This window comes from Salmo salar, chromosome 19, assembly GCF_965601325.2.
Source record: "Salmo salar chromosome 19, fSalSal1, whole genome shotgun sequence".
In the NCBI taxonomy this organism is placed as follows: domain Eukaryota; kingdom Metazoa; phylum Chordata; class Actinopteri; order Salmoniformes; family Salmonidae; genus Salmo; species Salmo salar.
The window spans coordinates 38,667,158-38,687,453 of record NC_138309.1 but is presented as its reverse complement, the minus strand read 5'-3'; the positions used below and the strand labels follow the sequence as shown (position 1 = coordinate 38,687,453).

At 44.4% G+C, this 20,296-nt stretch overlaps 1 protein-coding gene and 1 long non-coding RNA gene across 2 annotated transcripts in view; both read right to left on the bottom strand.

Moving 5' to 3' along the window:
* Nucleotides 1–813: 813 nt before the first annotated feature.
* LOC106595208 (uncharacterized) lies at nt 814–2,554 on the bottom strand. Its single transcript, XR_001326350.2, has 2 exons — nt 1,151–2,554; nt 814–1,027 (listed from the first exon to the last, which is right to left on the bottom strand). It is a non-coding gene; the product is annotated as an uncharacterized LOC106595208 (long non-coding RNA).
* Nucleotides 2,555–9,853: 7,299 nt separating this feature from the next.
* The window catches only part of memo1 (mediator of cell motility 1), a 28,479-nt gene continuing 18,036 nt past the window's right edge, over nt 9,854–20,296 (bottom strand). The window contains exons 2-9 of the mRNA XM_014157936.3: nt 19,833–19,914; nt 19,522–19,590; nt 18,970–19,082; nt 16,089–16,200; nt 12,255–12,397; nt 11,880–11,956; nt 10,973–11,077; nt 9,854–10,442 (exon numbers count right to left, since the gene is read on the bottom strand). Coding sequence (XP_014013411.1) covers nt 10,311–10,442; nt 10,973–11,077; nt 11,880–11,956; nt 12,255–12,397; nt 16,089–16,200; nt 18,970–19,082; nt 19,522–19,590; nt 19,833–19,914 — 833 coding nt within the window. The 3' untranslated portion in view covers nt 9,854–10,310. The remainder of the gene's footprint in view (nt 10,443–10,972; nt 11,078–11,879; nt 11,957–12,254; nt 12,398–16,088; nt 16,201–18,969; nt 19,083–19,521; nt 19,591–19,832; nt 19,915–20,296) is intronic.

Genomic DNA, 20,296 nt, shown 5'->3' with positions numbered 1-20,296 from the left:
TTTAGTTTGTCGTAGATATGTACGCCGAGGAACTTGAAGCTTTCCACCGACTCCACTGCGGTCCCGTCAATGTGGATAGGACTATTTGGGAGGTATCCAGGGTTTTCACTTTTGTTTTTGTGGCTAATCCTGACTTTGAGAAGTAAACATGAATAGAACTGGGACAGAACATCCTGTCTTACCGATGTTTGGCCCATAGGAAGTAGCTGCTCTTTCTTACCGATGTTTGGCCCATAGGAAGTAGCTGCTCTTTCTTACCGATGTTTGGCCCATAGGAAGTAGCTGCTCTTTCTTACCGATGTTTGGCCCACAGGAAGTAGCTGCTCTTTCTTAACGATGTTTGGCCCACAGGAAGTAGCTGCTCTTTCTTACCGATGTTTGGCCCACAGGAAGTAGCTGCTCTTGTTGACTTTGATGTGCTTATCAATGCTCAAACATATTTTTCCCCACCTATCAATAAAATAATTTTAGAAAGTAATTTGAAAGTTTTACTGTGTGTGAACTTTCAAATGCATCCTGTTATTATTTAATGTATAATGTGATAGGTATTTTATGACCGGTTATCCTGATTTGAACTCAGAGTTGGCAAAAGTTACCTCGCTAACCATACGTTTGCAATATAATTTAGTCAGCGTTTCAAATGATGCCCTATATAGTGCATTACTTATGAGCCCTGGTCAATAGTGCACTATATAGGGAATAGGGTGCCGTTTGGAATGCACCCTTAAAGAAGAGAGGAGGGCCAGGGAATGCTCATGTCATGTGGAGTGGAACAGGTGAACCCAACAGCAGACTCAGACGAGGACACTGGGATGAAGTAACCAAGGTATTTATTAAAACACGAGGGGAAGGTTGAATGCAGGTCAGGGGAAGCTCGGGCGGGTTGCTGGAAACCAGGTGCGGAGGCTGAGGCTGGAGCGAGAGGTGTGTGGGCGCAGGGTAAGCAGGTCCGGAGGGGAATCCAGGACAGAGTAGCAGGATGATGAGACGTGGAACTGGAGACGGACCAGAGTCAGAGCGGGCAGAACTGTAGCGGACAGGAGAGGAAAACAGTGTCAGGCAAGGTAAAACTGGCACCAAAGGCACACCCGGCTAGAACCATGGACTGACTGGGCAGAGATTATCATCTGGCAGTGTGGAAGTGGTAGACCTGAGTATATGTAGAAGTCTTGATTAAGGAACAGGTTGCAGCTGGTGGGGATCTGCTCTGACTCCAGCATACCTGGCAGGAGCAGATGTGACAGCTCAGATGAAAACAAAAACACACAAGCAGTGTTGAGAGAAGTTACTCTGAACATATAGTTGACCAAAGCTACCAATTTACTTCACACTGGTGGAAGTTAAGCTACACTAAAGCCGTCCTTAAGAATATATCTAACTGAAGTTACTTTGAAAAAAAAAAACAGTTCACCTCATCAAACTACTTTGTAATGAATCTGAAATGTCATAGACTCTCTTCACTTTGGAGTCAGATGTTAAAAGAATGTGCAATGTAGCCTATTAGACAAAAAATGGGAATGAACTACTGAAAACACTACAAAGATTTGAGTTTAGTTCAACTACTGCCAAGCTACTGTAGTTAAATTACTAGTTGAACTACAGCGTAGTTCACTACTCCATAACACTGCATACAAATGAACAAATAGTCGAGAGGGAGAGAAACAGAACACATCATCTGGTAAAGGACAGCCTTTGGGTGGTGGAATGTATCACCATGGCACAGATTGTTTCCCTTCACGCCAGAAAAACAGTTTTCCCAGCCCTGCACAGCCTTTAGGTGGTGGAATGTCTCACCATGGTACAGATTGTTTCCCTTCACGCCAGAGAAACAGTTTTCCCAGCCCTGCACAGCCTTTAGGTGGTGGAATGTCTCACCATGGCACAGATTGTTTCTCTTCACACTAGAGAAACAGTTTTCCCAGCCCTGCACAGCCTTTAGGTGGTGGAATGTCTCACCATGGCACAGATTGTTTCCCTTCACTCCAGAGCACCAGTTTTCCCAGCCCTGCACAGCCTTTAGGTGGTGGAATGTCTCACCATGGCACAGATTGTTTCCCTTCACTCCAGAGCACCAGTTTTCCCAGCCCTGCATGATCCTTCATACTCCCATCAGAGTACCAAGACAGAGACTATTTTCCAGGCAGTACTGGTCCCAGGAAGACCAAGAACCAGCACAGAATGCTACTCTATCAACAAGCCTGCGTACTGAATAGCACCCTATATAGTGTCCTATTGGCCCTTATACTGCACTAAATAGGAAATAGGTTGCCGTTTCAGACACTACAGGAGAGTGATCTTCAGCCACCCCTACATTTGACCTGACTGTACTTTTTAGCGAGGTAACTTTGGCCAACTCTTGAGTTCAAATCAGGATAACCGGCCATACGAAAGTGTCTCACCTTTCAGCCAGGTACGTTTCTATGGCAACAAATCGTTCAGAACTAACCTGCTCCGTGGCAGACTGACTCAGGGCTAACTCCACTTACCCTGACTGAAATGACTCAGCTGCGAGTTGAGGACCAATGAAAAATCAGATTCCCTCCATCTCGCAATGATTGCATCATCGTCCCTTTCATTTGAGGAAGTTAACTAATAATATTTTATTAATCAAATGTTTTTAAAATAATGTTTTTAAAAATAGTCATATTAAAATACCCATCACATTATACATTAAGTAATAACAGAATGCATTTGAAAGTTCACACACAGTAAAACTTTTTAATTACTTTATAAAATGATTTTATTGATAGGTGGGGGAAAAAGGTGTTTGTGCATTGATAAGCGCATCAAAGACGTCATTCACGATACGTAATAAAAGAAAAACGCCACTTCTAACAGCCTGTTTCACAGCATAGCCTGCTGAATTTTTTATTTATTTAGCCTTTATTTAACCAGGTAAAACCCATTGAAGTTAAAAAACCTTTTTTTTTGCGAGGGCGACCTGGCAAAAAGGCAAAACAGGGGAATAGAAGCCGTGTCCATAAAACATTACAGAAAAATACCAAATAAACACAAAAGACAAAGTGGCACAAGTTAAAGATACAATAGAAGATTAGAAAAAACTGTAGTTATCACAAACAGTGTTGTAGGTCAGAGTGTTACAAACAGACAAGGACACTAACTCCCCTAACTTTATAATCTTCTGAAGCATGTTCGAGGATGAGGGGGCATTATGGGAAAAAATGTTTTCCCCCCCATCTCAGTTCTAACCTTAGGAACAGAGATACAAAGGGAGTTGTCTCATCAATGCTTTGTACACCAAAGTGTACCAGTGCTTTAACCTCCTGGTGGAGAGAGAGGTCCGTTGTACCATAGCATACAAATCACAGTGATCAAATCAAATCAAATGTTATTACTCCCATGCGCCGAATACAACAGGTGTAGACAGACCTGACAGTGAAATGCCGAATACAACAGGTGTAGACAGACCTGACAGTGAAATGCCGAATACAACAGGTGTAGACAGACCTGACAGTGAAATGCCGAATACAACAGGTGTAGACAGACCTTACAGTGAAATGCCGAATACAACAGGTGTAGACAGACCTGACAGTGAAATGCCGAATACAACAGGTGTAGACAGACCTTACAGTGAAATGCCGAATACAACAGGTGTAGGTAGACCTTACAGTGAAACGCTTACTTACGAGCCCCTAACTAACAATGCAGTTTAAAACAAATATGGATAAGAATAAGAAATAACAAGTAATTAAAGAGCAGCAGTAAAATAACAATAGCGAGACTATAAACAGGGGAGTAACGGTACAGAGTCAATGTGCGGGGGCACCAGTTAGTTGAGGTGTGACTATGCATAGATGATAACAACAGAGTGTAGCAGCGGTGTAAGAAAATGTGAGGGGGGCAATGCAAATAGTCTGGGTAGCCATTTGATTATCTGTTCGGGAGTCTTATGGCTTGGGGGTAGAAGTTGTTTAGAAGCCTCTTGGACCTAGACTTTGCGCTCCGGTACCACTTGCCATGCGATAGCAGAGAGAACAGTCTATGACTAGGATGGCTGGAGTCTTTGACAGTTTTTAGGTACTTCCTCTGACAGCGCCTGTTATAGAGGTCCTGGATGGCAGGAAGCTTGGCCCCAGTAATGTACTGGGCCGTTCGCACTGCCCTCTGTAGTGCCTTGCGGTCAGAGGCAGAGCAGTTGCCATACCAGGCAGTGATGCAACCAGTCAGGATGCTCTCGATGGTGCAGCTGTAAAACCTTTTGAGGATCTGAGGACCCATGCCAAATCTTTTCAGTCTCGAGAGGGAATAGGTTTTGTCGTGCCCTCTTCACGACTGTCTTGGTGTGCTTGGACCATGTTAGTTTGTTGGTGATGTGGACACCAAGGAACTTGAAGCTCTCAACCTGCTCCACTGCAGCCCCGTCGATGAGAATGGGGGCTGTGGGTAAGTGGTCTAGCATTGGTAATAGATCTTAAAGCACCATGATACACTGCATCCAGAGTTTAAGGTACTTGCTGAGGCCTGCATATAGACAATATCACCATAATCCAGCACTGATTAAAAAGTGCTTTGAACAAGATCCTTTCTGACTAACATTGAAAAGCAGGATTTGTTCCTGAAATAGAAACCCAATTTCAACTTCAGTTTCTTGGTCAAGTTATCAATGTGAGTTTAAATTTAAACTTTTCATCTAACCAAATCCCAAGATACTTATAGGAGGTGAACCTATCAATTTGCTGGCCTGTTATAGTTAAAATCTACAAGTGACTCCATCTGTTTACTTTCAGGGAAGCACAAGCACAAGTTTCAATTGCAAAAGCTGCCTTTGAGTAACATCAAAGGCCAACAGTAAGTCCTGAAAAGCCTTCTCAATATTAGACGCGCTAGAATAAATAATTGTGTCACCAGCATACAGCATACTTTTCTTTCATGTTGATTTCGGGCAAAAAAATGAAATTGTAGGACTGACTCGCCCATGTATTGATGTTTCAGCATTGTCTCAATAAAGTTCGGCATTCGACTAGCCTTGTTCGATATGCACTTGCAGTTACAAGCCTGCTAGAGTTAGCAGCAGGTGGAAGAGCAATATCCACCATTGTAGTACGGATGGAATGTGAAGCTAACTGAAGCTGGCTAACTTTAGCAAAGCCCGACTAGATCTAGCTTGCTTCGTAGTATACCGTTCTGGCACCTACTAGATTAATTTGAACTCCCCATCTTTTGGTCTTGGTCTCTCATGACAGACTGTTAAAGTATGAAGCACCTGCGTCAACATAGCATGGACTTTCCTATTTTTTGCAGCCGTGTAAAATTACATGTAATCCTGCATGAATACCGATTCTGTTAATCTGATTGACATACCCTTTGTAAACAATAAAGGGGTAAAGGTTGGCCAAACAGAAGGATTAAAAACACTATGAGGGAGAAAGCTGGTCTCCCATGGTGAAAATATGTTTTTGGATTTAATTCAACCAACACGTTCTGTTCCACACAACGTGATCCAGTTTCCCAGATCAGACCATCAGATATCCTATAGTATAGGATATCTATATATAGCTATAGTAACCTGGGCCAAAAACAAGCTTCCTTTTGCCTGGATCCTAAACCAATAACACCGAACAACAACATAAACGCAACATGTAAAGTGTTGGTCCCATGTATCATGTGCTGAAATAAAAGAGCCCAGAAATGTTCCATACACACAAAAAGCTTATTTCTCTCAAATTTTGTGCACAAATTTGTTTACATCCCTGTTAGTGATCATTTCTCCTTTGCCAAGATAATCCATCCACCTGACAGTTGTGGCATATCAAGAAGCTGATTAAACAGCATGATCATTACACAGGTGGACCTTGTACTGGTGACAATTAAAGGCCACTCTAAAATGTGCAGTTCTGTCACACAACACAATGCTACAGATGTCTCAAGTTTTGATGAAGCGTGCAATTGGCATGCAGGAATGTCCACCAGAGCTGTTGCCAAAGAATGCAACGTTCATTTCTCTACCATAAGGCGCCTCCAACGTCATTTTAGAGAAATTGGCAGTAAGTCCAACCGGCCTCACAACCATATGTAACCACACCAGCCCAGGACCTCCACACCCGGCTTCTTCACCTGTGGGATTGTCTGAGACCAGCCACCTGGACAGCTGTTGAAACTGAGGAGTATTTCTGTCTGTAATAAAGCTATTTTGTTGGGGGGGAAACTAATTATGATTGTCTGGTCCTGGCTCCACAGTGGGTGGGCCTATGCCCGCCCATGGCTGCGCCCCTGGCTAGTCATGTGAAATCCATAAATTAGGGCCTAACGAATAAAAAAAAAAAATAATAATAATAATAATAATAAAAAAAAACAAAAAAAAAATAAAAAAATATAAATAAAAAAAAAAATCGGCTGATTTACTTATATGAATTGTAACTCGGTAAAACTTGCGTTTTATATTTTTTGTTCAGTATAGTTCAGTTTCACGTCATTATTTCAGAACAAGTTGGGATCCATGCTAGCTAGGCTTCCTTATATGTAGCCAACTTTCCAGAACTTCATCACACTGTATCATCAATTTGAATGTTTCACAAATATAATCCAACATTAGAAAATGTACTTTTCTATTATTTTCTGTTCTAATCTACTACACACACAAAAAAGTGATCCTGTCCTGGGAGCTTTGTGTCAGGACATCCACTCCTGTCCATTGACCATCTTCCATCCCCAGACTCCCTCAGCTGGCAACATATAGAAGTTCATCTAATATTTACAATTAAGCAATAAGGCACGGGGGGGTGTATATGGCCAATATATCACAGCTTAGCACTGTTCTTATGCCCAACGCCGACTGCCTGGACACAGCCCTTAGCCGTGGTATAGTGGCCATATACCACAATCCCCTGCGGTGCCTTATTGCTATTATAAACTGGTTACCAACGTAATTAAAAGCAATAAAAATAAATGTTTTGTCATACAGTAGTATACAGTCTGATATACCACAGCTGACATATGCAATGTTTACCGTAAATGCGGTCTCTGCCCGACGCTGAGACATTGCCTTTAAAAGGCAAATTGCTGACAGTGTGATGGGATTGAATCCTGGCCTTAATAATGTTGAATTACTCTAATTTAGAGAAAACATTTTCTAAAGTTGACAATGAACAAGTATGATAAATGCTTTAAGAAACAGACAAAACATTTGATTTTCAATCAATTTTACTGTTTTTTTTTTGGTAACATGAATCCTACCTACATATTGTCTTAGAGATGCTTTAAATCAGTTTAACCTGAGATTAAAAAACTCCTTCTGAGGAGATATACTTCAATATATTTATTAATGGAGGTTTAATGTGAATCTGTGGAGTAACTTTCATTCTCTCTACGCAACAGAATACAAAAAGAAAAAACAATAACAATTAAACATAAGGGGAAAAAAAGATGAATCCTCCTGAACAGGAACAATAAATTGAGTATCCTTCTGAACAGGGACAGTAAGATAAAGATCCTCCTGAACAGGGACAGTAAATTGAGTGGACAGTAAATTGAGAATCCCCCTGAACAGGGACAGTAAATTGAGGATCCCCCTGAACAGGGACAGTAAATTGAGGATCCCCCTGAACAGGGACAGTAAATTGAGGATCCCCCTGAACAGGGACAGTAAATTGAGGATCCCCCTGAACAGGGACAGTAAATTGAGGATCCCCCTGAACAGGGACAGTAAATTGAGGATCCCCCTGAACAGGGACAGTAAATTGAGGATCCCCCTGAACAAGGACAGTAAATTGAGAATCCCCCTGAACAGGGACAGTATATTGAGGATCCCCCTGAACAGGGACAGTAAATTGAGTATCCCCCTGAACAGGGACAGTAAATTGAGTATCCCCCTGAACAGGGACAGTAAATTGAGTATCCCCCTGAACAGGGACAGCAAATTGAGGGCCAGTTCCAATTCACTCCCTAGCATTTCCATTTGGCCATATACATTCAATGTTGGTAGATCTGCAAGGTGTTAGCAAAGTGTTAGCCAAGGGGAAGGGGTGGGGAGAGAATTGGTACTGACTGATTGAATACACTTCTCCCCTGCTGAAGTAAGGATAACGGGCGATACCATCTCAGAAAAAGGTAGAGGGGGACAACAGGCGATACCATCTCCAGAAAAAGGTAGAGGGGGACAACAGGCGATACCATCTCAGACAAGCGATCAGAACAGGTCATATACTCTACAGTGGACTGTAGGGCATATTAGGAGATATTTCTGGCCACTAGGTGAGAGCAGACCTACATGAGTAGAATTACATGTCAGGAGGTAAACAGTCTCAAATTAAAAAGCAAACATACTATATGTCTAATAAAAAAATAATAAAACATTTTTGTTAGTATTTTACAGCAGGGGTTAGTTAGTGAACTGGTTGTCTATATCCCACATGGCACCCTAATCCCTTTTATACGGCACTACTTCAGACCAGGACCCTATAGGGCAGTAACCTGATCCTCCATCCTGATCGCTGCCCTCTCGTTTCACTTCGACTTCAATCCTTCAGAAGTCCGTATATAGCAGAATGTAAGCTTACGAGATCCGGATGGCCGAACGACGCCAATAGGAAAGTGCACTAGATAAGCTATAGGGTGCGATTTGGGACACAAATATTGTGTGCAGCCCTTTGTTAGCAACTACAATGGTAGAACTTAATATGTTAAACAACGGTGGTAGGTAGTAGCTACCTAGGATGCTATTCTCAGTATGTCCCAAATTTCACCCTAAGGAGGCTGGTCAAAAGTAGTGCACTACATAGGGAATAGGGTGCCATTTGTGACTATGACAGGGTATTACTGCAGAGACATTATAATAGCTTGTTAAGCAGTCAGTCAAAATGTATTTCCTTCTTATCATCAGGGATCACTTTTCCATTTCCATTTGCAGTCAGATTACATGAGTACAGGTGTGTAAATCAGATTACATGAGTACAGGTTTGCAAAGAGTGCAAATGTAAAGATTCATGAATGATTATACATTATTTAAAATTGTAATATTCATTTTACTTTTCTCATTCAGGAAAATAGGGTCATATGGAACAAGTCGAGTCCCCTACAAGACCCCCAAATACACCTCCCCTTAACCCCCTACAAGACCCCCAAATACACCTCCCCTTAACACCCTACAAGACCCCCAAATACACCATCCCCTTAACCCCCTACAAGACCCCCAAATACACCAACCCTTAACCCCCTACAAGACCACCAAATACACCTCCCCTTAACCCCCTACAAGACTCCCAAATACACCCCCCCTTAACCCCCTACAAGACTCCCAAATACACCCTCCCCTTAACCCCCTACAAGACCCCCAAATACACCCTCCCCTTAACCCCCTACAAGACCCCCAAATACACCCTCCCCTTAACCCCCTACAAGACCCCCAAATACACCCTCCTTAACCCCCTACAAGACCCCCAAATACACCTCCCCTTAACCCCCTACAAGACCCCCAAATACACCCTCCTTAACCCCCTACAAGACCCCCAAATACACCTCCCCTTAACCCCCTACAAGACCTCCAAATACACCTCCCCTATACCCCCAAATACACCTCCCTTAACCCCCTACAAGACCCCCAAATACACCCTCCCCTATAACCCCTAAAAGACCCCCAAATACACCCTCCCCTTAACCCCCTACAAGACCCCCAAATACACCCTCCTTAACCCCCTACAAGACCCTAAATACACCCTCCCCTTAACCCCCTACAAGACCCTAAATACACCCTCCCCTTAACCCCAAATACACCTCCCTTAACCCCCTACAAGACCCCCAAACACATCCTCAATAACCCCCTACAAGACCCCCAAATACAACCCCCCTTTACCCCCTACAAGAGCCCCAAATACACCCCCTTACAAGCCCCCCCCCCCCCACCATCCCTGCTCCATGCCAACACAACACTCCATCCCTCCCCACCAATCTCAAAAACTCCAACTGCACTTCAAGCAAAAGTTTTAAGACAGAAAGAAAAACTCTCCGACTCACAACTGGGGAGAGGGGGAGGCAGGAAGGGGTGCTGTGGATATAATATCTCTTCTCATTGGCTAGTCCAGGTCGTCGTTATGGCGATAGAAGTTCAGGTGGTTCCGAACTGCAGTGGCACCCTATTCCCTATATAGTGCACTACTTTTGACCCGAGTCCTATGGACCCTGCGATAGACTAGCGTCCTGTCCAGGGGTTGTACTTGTATATCAAGCTGCCTCACGCTACAGAAACAGGAGATACGCTCCTGATCTACGGGCCATTCCGGCTCGGACAAGGCTACCATGAGCCCTGGTCAAAAGTAGTGCACTATATAGGTAATAGGGTGCCATTTGGGACCACATCAATGTACAATGAGGGCCCCGGCTGCGTAGCTAACAGAGCTGTCTTGCCAGTTCCTGCACTGGGACGACTGGGCATAGTTTAGGAAGGAGAAGTTCATCTCTGTTCCACTCTTCCTCAGCTCAGACACAGCCTGGAAAACACAATCAATCAAGTAAGAAGACAGACACCACATGACACGGGAGCAGTCCAGACAGACACCACATGACACGGGAGCAGTCCAGACAGACACCACATGACACGGGAGCAGTCCAGACAGACACCACATGACACGGGAGCAGTCCAGACAGACACCACATGACACGGGAGCAGTCAGACAGACATCACATGACACGGGAGCAGTCAGACAGACATCCCGACACAGCCCTTTGTGCAAGAGGACCTGTTTAACTAACAAAAGGTGTACTGTAGATGTCAGATTATCGTATGACTGATGCTAAGCCGATATGCTCGCTGTTGTACCCGTATGCTCGCTGTTGTACCCCGGTGAGGCGGGGAGGCGAGCCCCGAGCGGGCTCTCGCTTCAAGCACCCGGCTCGCGTCGGGTGTAACCCGCTCCGGGGACAGTGGCAGGTGGGGAGTTTGACTGGGGCGGTACACCTGTCAAACGGTAACGCAGGTGTCCTAAGGCGAGCTCAGGGAGGACAGAAACCTAAGACTCACGTTTAGCAGCACTCCAATAGGATGACGTCCACAGATGGTGTTGTGGTATTTCTTCAAGTAGTTGGTGAAGGACATGGGGTCCAGTGTTTCTATAATGCCCATACCCTGGAGAGACAAGAGAGAGGGGTTTTACAACCCAGTCCTAACCCTGGAGAGACAAGAGAGAGGGGCTTAGAACCCAGTCTGATACAGTTAACTATATAACCCTAACCCTGGAGAGACAAGAGAAAGAGGGGTTTAGAACCTAGTCTGATACCCCTAACAGTTAACTATATAACCCTAACCCTGGAGAGACAAGAGAAAGAGGGGTTTAGAACCTAGTCTGATACCCCTAACAGTTAACTATATAACCCTAACCCTGGAGAGACAAGAGAGAGGGGCTTAGAACCCAGTCTGATACAGACTATATAACCCTAACCCTTGAGAGGCAAGAGAGAGGGGTTTAGAACCCAGTCCTAACCCTGGAGAGACAAGAGAGAGGGGTTTAGAACCCAGTCCTAACCCTGGAGAGACAAGAGAGAGAGGTGTTTAGAACCCAGTCTGATACCCCTAACAGTTAACTATATAATCCTAACCCTGGAGAAACATGAGAGAGAGGGGCTTAGAACCCAGTCCAAACCCCGGAGAGACAAGAGAGAGAGGGGCTTAGAACCCAGTCTGATACAGTTAACTATATAACCCTAACCCTGGAGAGACAAGAGAGAGGGGTTTAGAACCCAGTCCTAACCCTGGAGAGACAAGAGAGAGAGGGGCTTAGAACCCAGACTGATACCCCTAACAGTTAACTATATAACCCTAACCTTGGAGAGACAAGAGAGAGGTGGTGATGTCTCAATTATATACATGGAAGGAGATGAGGGGTGTCATGTTACAACTTGGTAGGAACTGAATATCAAAATGTGTTAACCATTTTATCAAGGTGTTCAATGGATCTGTGGATCTCTCCTTGAGCCTCGTCATAGTACGTGTAGCGGAACCGTTGACCTGTGGGAAGGAGGTAAAGACATTAAGTCAGGACCAATCCGTGAAGGAGAGGGTTTTTCAAGGAGACAGAACCATTGTTTCTATATTTACAACCCCTTTCACACGATTGTCCCGAACTAAAATGTGCTGGCTGTTCTTTTCACTTGTCCTGAAAAACTGTGCTGGCTTTTCTTTCACATGGTCTTTCCAGCACTGTTCCAGCAACTACTGTGGATGGATGTATAACCAGGCTGGCTCAACTCAGTAGTGTGAACAGGGTATAATTTATTGATCTCTACCAGTCCTGTTCTGTACGTACCCCAGTGGCAGAAGTCAGAGGAGATGATGAACAAGTTGGAGGGATCAGCCAGATACCTGCTGAGCAGTTTCCCATAATCCTGTTCTTTAGACTCACTGAGGGCTCCCACCAGCACCGGGACAATGCTGAGCTCATCTTTATGACTGTAGTAGGAAAGGGAGACAATACATGACAAGTCTGTATGGGTGTGGTGCTCTGTGGACAGTTACCTGACCAAGATGGTAGAAGCTGTTACAGGGACTGAACACGTGTAAACCAACAAAAGGTATCTGTATTAAACTGACCTAATAAAACGCTACTCACAAACACTCAAACAGGAAACAGAGGCAGGATCTGTCTTATTTCTGTAGATATACACTACATGATCAAAAGTATGTGGACACCTGCTCATTGAACATCTCATTCTAAAATAATATGGGGTCTAGAGTGTCTCCCCCTTTGAAGAGGGGGATGATCGCGGCAGCTTTCCAATCTTTGGGAATCTCAGACGATACGAAAGAGAGGTTGAACAGGCTAGTAATAGGGGTTGCAACAATTTCGGCAGATAATTTGAGAAAGAGAGGGTCCAGATTGTCTAGCCCAGCTGATTTGTAGGGGTCCAGATTTTGCAGCTCTTTAAGAACATCAGCTATCTGGATTTGGGTGAAGGAGAAATGGGGGAGGCTTGGGCAAGTTGCTGTCGGGGGTGCAGGGCTGTTGACCGGGGTAGGGGTAGCCAGGTGGAAAGCACGGCCAGCCGTAGAAAAATGTTTATTGAAATTCTCAATTATAGTGGATTTATTGGTGGTGACAGTGTTTCCTAGCCTCAGTGCAGTGGGCAGCTGGGAGGAGGTGCTCTTATTCTCCATGGACTTTACAGTGTCCCAGAAATTTTTTGGAGTTTGTGCTACAGGATGAACATTTCTGTTTGATAAAGCTAGCCTTTGCTTTCCTAACTGCCTGTGTATATTGGTTCCTAACTTCCCTGAAAAGTTGCATATCGTGGGGGCTGTTCGATGCTAGTGCAGTAGGCCACAGGATGTTTTTGTGCTGGTTAAGGGCAGTCAGGTCTGGAGTGAACCAAGGGCTATATCTGTTCCTGGTTCTACATTTTTTTGACTGGGGCATGCTTATCTAAGATGGTGAGGAAAGCACTTTTAAAGAATAACCAGGCATCCTCTACTGACGGGATGAGGTCAAAATCCTTCCAGGACACCCGGGCCAGGTCGATAAGAAAGGCCTGCTCGCTGAAGTGTTTTACGGAGCGTTTGACAGTGATGAGGGGTGGTCGTTTGACCGCAGACCCATAGCGGATGCAGGTAAAGAGGCAGTGATCGCTGAGATTTTGGTTGAAAACAGCAGAGGTGTATTTGGAGGGCAGGTTGGTTAGGATGATATCTATGAGGGTGCCCGTGTTTACGGATTTGGGGTTGTACCTGGTAGGTTCGTTGATAATTTGTGTGAGATTGGGGACATCAAGCTTAGATTGTAGGATGGCCGGGGTATTAAGCATGTCACAGTTTAGGTCACCTAGCAGCACGAGCTCTGATAGATGGGGGGCAATCAATTCACATATGGTGTCCAGGGCACAGCTGGGGGCAGAGGGTGGTCTATAGCAAGCGGCAACGATGAGACTTGTTTCTGGAAAGGTGGATTTTTAAAAGTAGAAGCTCAAATTGTTTTAGTACAGACCTGGATAGTAAGACAGAACTCTGCAGGCTATCTCTGCAGTAGATTGTAACTCCGCCCCCTTTGGCAGTTCTATCTTGTCAGAAAATGTTATAGTTAGGAATGGAAGTTTCATGGTTTTTGGTGGTTTTCCTAAGCCAGGATTCAGACACGGCTAGGACATCAGGGTTGGCAGAGTGTGCTAAAGCAGTGAATAAAACAAACTTAGGGAGGAGGCTTCTAATGTTAACAAGCATAACGCCAAGGCTTTTACGGTTACAGAAGTCAACAAATGAGAGCGCCTGGGGAATAGGAGTGGAGCTAGGCACTGCAGGGCCTGGATTAACCTCCACATCACCAGAGGAGAAGTAGGATAAGGGTACGGCTAAAGGCTATAAGAACTGGTCATCTAGTACGTTCGGAACAGAGAGTAAAAGGAGCAGGTTTCTGGGCACGATAGAATAGATTCAAGGCATAATGTACAGACAAAAGGTATGGTAGGATGTGAGTACATTGGAGGTAAACCTAGGCATTGAGTGATGAGAGAGATATTAATATGGAGTTGGTTAAGAACGTGAGGTCTGATGTTGGGCGATTAGGCCTGGCTCACAGTCGGAGGTTCCAATTCATCCCAAAGGTGTTCGATGGGGTTCAGGTCAGAGCTCTGTGCAGGCCAATCAAGTTCTTCCACACCGAAACCCGTCAAACCATTTCTGCATGGACCTCGCTTTGTGCACGTTGGGCATTGTCATGCTGAAACAGGGAATGGCCTTCCCCAAAATGCTGCCTCAAAGTTAGAAGCACAGAATCATCTAGAAAGTCATTTTATGCCATAGTGTTAAGATTTCCCTTCACTGAAACTAAGGGGCCTAGCCCGAACCATGAAAAACAGACCATTATTCATCCTCCACCAAACTTTACAGTTGGCACTATGCATTGGGGCAGGTAGCGTTCTCCTGGCATCCGCCAAACCCAGATTAATCCGTTGGACTGCCAGATGCCGAAGAGTCATTCATCACGCCAGAGAACGCGTTTCCACTACTCCAGAGTCCAATGGCGGTGAGCTTTACACCACTCCAGCCGACGCTTGGCATTGTGATCTTAGGCTTGTGTGCTGCTGCTCGGCCATGGAAACCCATTTCATGAAACTCCCAACGAACAGTTCTTGTGCTGACGTTCCAGAGGCAGTTTGGAACTCGGTAGTGAGTGTTACAACCAAGGACAGACGATTTCGACGCGCTATGCGCTTCAGCGGTCCGGTTCTGTGAGCTTGTGTGGCCTACCACTTCGCGGCTGAGCCGTCGTTGCTCCTTGAAGTTTCCCCTTCACAATAACAGCACTTACAGTTGACCAGGGCAGCTCGAGCAGGGCAGAAATTTGACGAACTCACTTGTTGGGAAGGTGGCATCCCATGACGGTGCCAAGTTGAAAGTCACTGAGCTCTTCAGCAAGGCCATTCTACTGCCAATGTTTGTCTATGGAGATTGCATGGCTGTGTGCCCGATTTTATTCACCTGTCAGCAACGGTTGTGGCTGAAATAGCCGAATCCACTAATTTGAAGGCGTGTCCACATACTTTTGGCCATGTTGTGTATACGTGTCTATTAAGCCAACCTGATAAAAAGGCGTGTCTATTAAGCCAACCTGATAAAAAGGTGTGTCTATAAAGCCAACCTGATAAAAAGGTGTGTCTATAAAGCCAACCTGATAAAAAGGTGTGTCTATAAAGCCAACCTGATAAAAAGGTGTGTCTATAAAGCCAACCTGATAAAAAGGTGTGTCTATAAAGCCAACCTGATAAAAAGGTGTGTCTATAAAGCCAACCTGATAAAAAGGTGTGTCTATAAAGCCAACCTGATAAAAGGTGTGTGTGTTCATATAGTGGGTCTATTAATTGAGCATGCAGGCCTTACTTCATTAGTAAACAACCAATCATACACCATAGTAATGACTCAAACCATCCTGGAACTGGGGGAGAGAGAACGCTTAACAAAATGTCAAGGCAAACCAGTCATGAATCCCTGCTGGCTCCCACCACCACCACTACCACTACCAGGCAGACAGGCCAGGTCTGTGTAGAGCCTCTCAGTCCTATGTTACTGTACTCTCTACTGATGGATGTCTAGTGATTATTGAAGCAGACATTTGACAGGTTCTTTTAGTTTGCAGTGTGTTACGCTGTCTTACCTCTCCATGGCTTTAGCAGTGTAAGGCAGATGCATTTCAATGCTGTGCTCATCCTCGTCTGTCTGAAGACTCATCCTCTCAAACATCCCAGTCTTCCAGAGGTCAGCATAGACTAGAGGTAGGTGAGGATTCAATATACACATTCATTATTACAGGCCAAGTGAGGTTTGAATTAGCATATTACAACGAGTCATTAGTTTAGACACTAGGGGTGTAACGGTACATTCATTTGTACTGAACCATTCTGTACAGGGACCTGGGTTCAGTCCGCACTGTGAACACAAATGAATACATAAAAAGAAGAACACTAGGCCTGTGGGCTATGGCTACGCTGCCTTGTATGCCACGTCTACACTACCGTTCAAAAGTTTGGGGTCACTTAGAAATGTCTTTGTATTTTTTAAAGAAAAGCACATTTTTTGTCCATTAAAAAAACCATCAAATTGGTCAGAAATACAGTGTAGACATTGTTAATGTTGTAAATGACTATTGAAGCTGGAAACGGACGATTTTCTATGGAGTATCTACATAGGCGTACAGAGGCCCATTTTCAGCAACCATCACTCCTGTGTTCCAATGGCACGTTGTGTTAGCTAATCCAAGTTTATAATTTTAAAAGGCTAATTGATCATTACAAAACCTTTTTGCAAGTATGTTAGCACAGCTGAAAACTGTGGTTCTGATTAAAGAAGCAATAAAACTGGCCTTCTTTAGACTAGTTGAGTATCTGGAGCATCAGCATTTGTGGGTTCAATTACAGGCTCAAAATGGCCAGAAACAAAGACCTTTCTTCTGAAACTCAGTCTATTCTTGTTCTGAGAAATGAAGGCTATTCCATGAGAGAAATTGCCAAGAAACTGAAGATCTCATACAACACTGTGTACTACTCCCTTCACAGAAAAGCGCACACTGGCTCTAACCAGAACAGAAAGAGGAGTGGGAGGCCCCGGTGCACAACTGAGCAAGAGGACAAGTACATTAGAGTGTCTAGTTTGAGAAACAGACGCCTCACAAGTCCTCAACTGGCAGCGTCATTAAATAGTACTCGCAAATCACCAGTCTCAACGTCAACTGTGAAGAGACAACTCCGGGATGCTGGCCTGGTCAATTTGATGTTATTTAAAAAATGGTGCTTTTCTTTCAAAAAACAAGGACATTTCTCAGTGACCCCAAACTTTTGAACGGTAGTGTATATCTAAACTGAGAAAACATTTCAGGCTATTATGTTAAAACAACTAGAGCTTACGCAGTCGTTGCAATCAAATCTTAACTGGCACATTTCAAATGGTCCTTTTGTGAGGCGTAGAGAGGGATCTAGTTCTGTACCATGGCGAGTGGTAGGGTTTATAAACCAGGAGGATTCTCCATCTTTTAAAATCTCCAGTTTGGGAACATTTTGGGTTCCCAGTAGATTACAACGGCGATGGACAGAGTTGTGGATAAAAAGTTAACAGTATGTCGCCACGCTCGACCAGAGTAGCCTGTGCAGCTGTCGACACCTCAAACACGTCGACACATTTGGGCCGACATCACCCCCAATATCCTTCCACCGGAGCAAGACTGAAACACAAAAACGACACACCATCTCCCCTCTGCAGTCAAGCAGCACTTCACAGCTGATTCTGACCAGGCCAAAAAAATTACAAGATCGATAGCTATGTTTATAGCCGCAGATATGCGGCCATTCTCAGTGGGTGAGAAGAATAGGAGTTTCGGGTACCTCGTTAAAGTGCTCGAGCCACATTACGAACTTCCCTCTCCCATCCATTTCAGCAAACAGGTAGTACCTGCTCTATATAAGAAAGCTAAAGTCTAAGTTGTCATGGAATTGGCCAATTCACTCTGTGTTGGGCTGACTACAGATGGATGGACCTCCAGGGCTACAGAGAGATACTTCACATTACCCCGGAGAGTGGGATATGAGAAGTAGCATGGTACAGACACGCCCTCTTTATGAGAGTCACAAGTATACATATTTTTGTCTTTGTAAGAAAAACATTCCAACCTATACGCACGCATATGGCAATTTATTTTAGTGTTGTTGATGAGTAATCGTGTTCACACAATCAGGAATACCAACACTTTGTATTTTCTTAACCTGAAATGAACTACAGTAACTTTCGCAATTTCATTTTCCCGCTGTACAGACCCGGACCGTGATCCCAAAACCGGGAATACAGACCCGGACCGTGATCCCAAAACCGGGAATACAGACCCGGACCGTGATCCCAAAACCGGCAATACAGACCCGGACCGTGATCCCAAAACCGGCAATACAGACCCGGACCGTGATCCCAAAACCGGGAATACAGACCCGGACCGTGATCCCAAAACCGCAATACATACCCGGACCGTGATCCCAAAACCGGGAATACAGACCCGGACCGTGATCCCAAAACCGGGAATACAGACCCGGACCGTGATCCCAAAACCGCAATACATACCCGGACCGTGATCCCAAAACCGCAATACATACCCGGACCGTGATCCCAAAACCGCAATACATACCCGGACCGTGATCCCAAAACCGGGAATACAGACCCGGGCCGTGTGTTTGATGAACCGTTCCACCCCTACTAGACACACTGCAGCTTGTTTGGCAGCATCAGTGAGAATGACTCTTTTCCAGTGTCAGTCAGATGGTTGGGTCCACTGAGGACATTTAGGTTCCCCCCCCCCCCACACACACACACACACACACACACACACACACGTGTCAAGCTTCACAGTTTAAAGCAAAATACACAGAAACATCAAAACAAGGTTCTTATGAAAATGTGAAAATTACCATTCTGGTCAATCCGGAGATTGCCGAGCGGTGTTTTTAAACCTCAGCAGAGGACAGGGCACAGAATGAATGAATGAATGAATGTGTACCTACCATTCTGGTCAATCCTGAGATCGTAGAGAGGTGTTTTATAAACCTCAGCAGAGGACAGGGCACAGCGGGACAGAGGAACATGGTGAGACGGGCCCAGGATGAACACCCTGCGACTACAGGGGGAAGAGAGGAGTCCGTCACCTCACTCTGTCACCTTTACCTCCCTGACTCACATTAGCATAGCAGCTCAGTGGACCCAGTCATCAGGCCATTAGTAGCCTCGGCCCAGCAGGCTTCGCTTACGTAGTTCCAAGGTGAGGCTGTGACAGAGGCTAGGCCAATACTGCTAACTACTCTCTGTCTGAGGTAACTAAGGGGCAGATAGTTCCTTCTGGTTGAAACAGGGCAGGCAGATCTAAGGTTTGATAAGGAAGGAAAATGTGGAAACGAAGAAAAAAAAAAAAATAGATTTACATTTTAAAACATCTAAATTTCGATATAATATTATGATACTTTACATGGAAATTAATTTGGTAACTGACAAAAGTTGTTTATTTAGAAAAATCCCTGAATCCCTTAATGTAACTAAACGAGACATGGTAAATGACTTACGTGACAGAAGGGTCTATTTGTTTGTATGCGTGTGCAGCACAAGCACCACAGTAGGAATATCCAGCATGCCTGAAAACACAGATGTCTGTTAGGAGGAAATGACATCATGGCAGGCCAGACACCATTTACAACTGGAATAATACACAAAACATGACATCCTTTGAGGATGTTTGACCTCCACTGCCCCCAACAATACAAATACATTTTAGTCATTCATACACCGTTATCAAATCATATTTACAGTGACTCTTGATGACCAAGATGAGGCCTTTTCACATGACTGAGATAGTTATACTATCAGTGGTGCTTACGGTGCTATGATGGCTCTAGCAGGGCTGATAGTGGATTGTGCTTGAGACAACCATCCTTCTAGTTGTGTATTTAGCTGGGAGCCTGCAGAAAGGGAAGAAGGGGAAACAATTTTAAGAAAGAAACACTTCATACGAAACAGAAATGCTGTCTTCTGCTGTACCCAACCACTCTTAGTGCATTCAGAAAGTATTCACACATTTTGTTGTATTACAGCCTGAATTTAAAATGGATTAAATTGAGATTGTGTCGATGGCTTAAACATAATACCCCATAATGTCATTCATTCATATATATACACACACACACACACACACACACATATACATACACATACACATATACACACATATATACATACATACACATATAAATACATATACATATATATACACACACACACACACACACACACATATATATGTATATACATATACTGCTAAAAAAATAAAGGGAACACTTGAAC